General features: G+C 40.9%; 1 protein-coding gene across 1 annotated transcript; it reads left to right on the top strand.

Moving 5' to 3' along the window:
* Window positions 1-1,371: 1,371 nt before the first annotated feature.
* Window positions 1,372-2,565, top strand: LOC124636423 (MAGE-like protein 2). The gene is made up of 2 exons (XM_047172511.1): window positions 1,372-1,440; window positions 1,540-2,565. Exons 1-2 carry the CDS (start codon window positions 1,429-1,431, stop codon window positions 2,476-2,478), a joined length of 951 nt encoding a protein of 316 aa, XP_047028467.1. The 5' UTR covers window positions 1,372-1,428; the 3' UTR covers window positions 2,479-2,565.
* Window positions 2,566-3,084: the final 519 nt, after the last annotated feature.

Here is a 3,084-nt window from a genome sequence, read left to right as displayed (position 1 = left end):
GCACACCTGATCTATTAAGTAACTTCTATGAATAACATAGTGAACTAATTTCCCGTTTTATCACGTTTTTATTTACAACTAGCTTCTACCCTCGGTTTCATCCTCGTCCCGAGATAATATCTTCGCGTAACCGGATGGTGACAAAAACTCCTATGACCTTCTCCCGGGTCTAAGCTGAATCCCCTTTGATTTATCAGATTAAACTGTTCAGCCATTCTTCAGTTATAAGTAGTGTAATTAACACGACTTTCTTTAATAAATATAGAAGACTAACTTCCGTTCGCGGTTTCGCCCGCGGAGTGTGTTGATAATAAGTAGCGTTTTGTTAATCCATGGTATCACCTATCTACATACCAAATTTCAACCAAGTCCGTCCAGCCGTTTTTGCGTGAAAGAATAACAAACATACGTCCATACATTGTCACAAACTTTCACATACATTTGTAACACCTATTAGTAGGATTTTTTAGCAAAAATGACTTGGGAAATATTTTCAGAACAACGATGAATTGAATTGCTATAACTACATGTATCTGTCAATTTGGAAAATCTCTTTTCTTTTAAATCACCAAATGATCTGTCCTGATTTTCTGATTAAAATCCGCCATGTTCCTTCTTAAGCCTTTTATGTACTTAGGCCGCGGTAACTCTTTCGAACAATCACGGCGCCCGGGTAGGATGTGGAAAACCTGTAAAGAAATTTGAAATTAACCTTATACACGTGATGTAAATATTCATCAACAGATAAGTATACGTATAAAATCAGCTTAGTACGTACTTTGAGTCATATTGTTTTATGTAAATACAAGCTCATACAAAAAGATATGATAGATTTTCTCACAGTACCTAAGAAAACAAAAATAATGTCTGGGTAAAATCCATGAAGTGGTAATAATGTTTGAAATAAACATACACAAATGTTTTATTTTATCTAATCGAGGGCCTTCCATAGGTTTATGGTTAAGAAATAATATATTACAGATTGATTTACTACCGATTGAATCAATCAATTAATGGCTCAATAATATGAAGAGTCTAAAAATATATACCACATTAGGAAAATAAACTATAACTTTAAACGATTGCAAGTCAAATTAGCCTTGAATAGATTTTCATATTCATTTTTATGTGAAGCAACAAAACCGCAGCAGATGTTCAATATACCTTCAACACACAGTTTCCCTTGCATAATCATAGAAAACTATGTTAACAAGATCAGTACAGAAATTAACATAATATATTTTGGCATCGGTGACGTATAGGACGCAGTGATGCCGAGATCGATTCAGATGTATTCATAGGCGCTGTAGCAAAGAGCGACATGTATAAATATGCGGGGCCGCGCGATGTCACAGCACAACCAACCGACACTCGGAAGGGACAACAACTAGCTCTTTTTGCTGGCTTCAGAGCGATTAGCTAAAAGCCATGGCATTTGTTGTAAGTTCATGTAATACTATGAAAAAAAGAAAATTTTATTTTTTTCCTTTTTCAGCCAAGTTTCAGTACAAATAATAAACTCACAATTGCTTGTTTCAGGTCAAACTCCTCTTCCTGTCAGCGCTAGTGTACAGCACTAATGGCGGTTATCTAAATGGCCAGCATCAAAGTCCAGACTCGTTCTTGGCATCAGCCTTAAATTCACCCTCAGCTTCGTTCGCACCCTCCCCGTCATACGGGACACCACAAGTAGGCAGCGCATCTCGTCCCTTGAACATTCAGGAAGCTGTGGTTGACGACCACGGTCCAGCACGCGCAGAGGCAATTCTTCCCGGCAGTGCATCACTTGGACACGGCGGATACCCCAGTGGTCCCAGCTCGCCCATCCGTCCAACTTACGGACCTCCTGCTCCTGAATCATCCGGTTCACTATCATCCGACTTATCTGCCCCTGCCCCCTCTGGCAATGGATACCCTGATGGAGGCCTTCTCCTCGACTCAAACCTTCCTGGACCAGGCAACGATAACTCCGGTAGTCTGATTGCCGATACAACCCTTGGAGCCCCAAGAGTAATTGGCACCACTGTAACCGTTGGTCGCCCTGATGTTTCTGCTACAAGGTACGAACTGCAATCTGTAGTACAGAACGTTATTCGTCGTGTACCTGTTGAGGTGACCCGCCACGTGCAGGTGGCCGTGCCGCAGCCTGTACCTGTGCCCGTCCGTCAGGAGGTCAGAGTGCCCGTGCCGCAGCCCTACCCTGTCCAAGTCGAGGTCGTGAAGGAGGTGCCCTACCCCGTGTACAAGACTGAGCACGTACATGTTGAGAGGCCAGTCCCCGTTGAGGTTGTCAGGGAAGTCCCCGTTGAAGTGATCAAAAAGGTGCACGTTCCCGTAGACAGGCCTTACGAAGTGATCAAGAAGATCCATGTCCCTATTGAGAAACACGTCGAGGTGCCCTACGCGGTGTGGAAGCCCTACCCTCTGCACATCATCAAGCACGTCACTCACTACAAGAAGAAGAACTGCTGCTGGTAAGCGGAGCCTGCTCAGCTGGCGCGCCAGCAACAGTCGTGATCATACCAAATAGTCAATAGAATTGTAAATACTTTGATAGTCATTAGCTTGTACATGTAAATAGATAAATATAAAACGTATCGTTTTACTATTGATTCGTTTTATTTCCCGTGTTGTTGGAAGAAGTTATCAACTCCATCTCACTCAAAATAAATGAACTTCGCTAACATCACTAAATTAATAATAATATGACGTTTTCTATTTAACATCACATTCGCTTATTTCACTACACGTGAATGCCACCTGTTTCTAAGACAGTGGGTCATAATACTCATTCATCAAATTGAGCCAAATTGCCGAAAACAAAACACTGAAGACAAACTGTTTTGATTTCGAATGACAATAGTGAGTTGTTTGTCCATTCTTTGTGAATGTCAACAGATTTCCGACAGCTGTTTGCTCACATGTTGACAATGTCAATAATAATCATCATTCTGAATTTGAACTCAAAAATGAAATTCGTAACTTAATAGAATGGTCACATAAAAATATCAGTTAATGTCAAAATCGGATACATCCCAACATGCGTTAAAAATGTAGCGGAAGAAATACTGGAAATACTTATAT

Source organism: Helicoverpa zea, chromosome 14 (genome assembly GCF_022581195.2).
Source record: "Helicoverpa zea isolate HzStark_Cry1AcR chromosome 14, ilHelZeax1.1, whole genome shotgun sequence".
NCBI lineage: Eukaryota > Metazoa > Arthropoda > Insecta > Lepidoptera > Noctuidae > Helicoverpa > Helicoverpa zea.
This window is presented reverse-complemented; position numbering and strand designations above follow the sequence as displayed.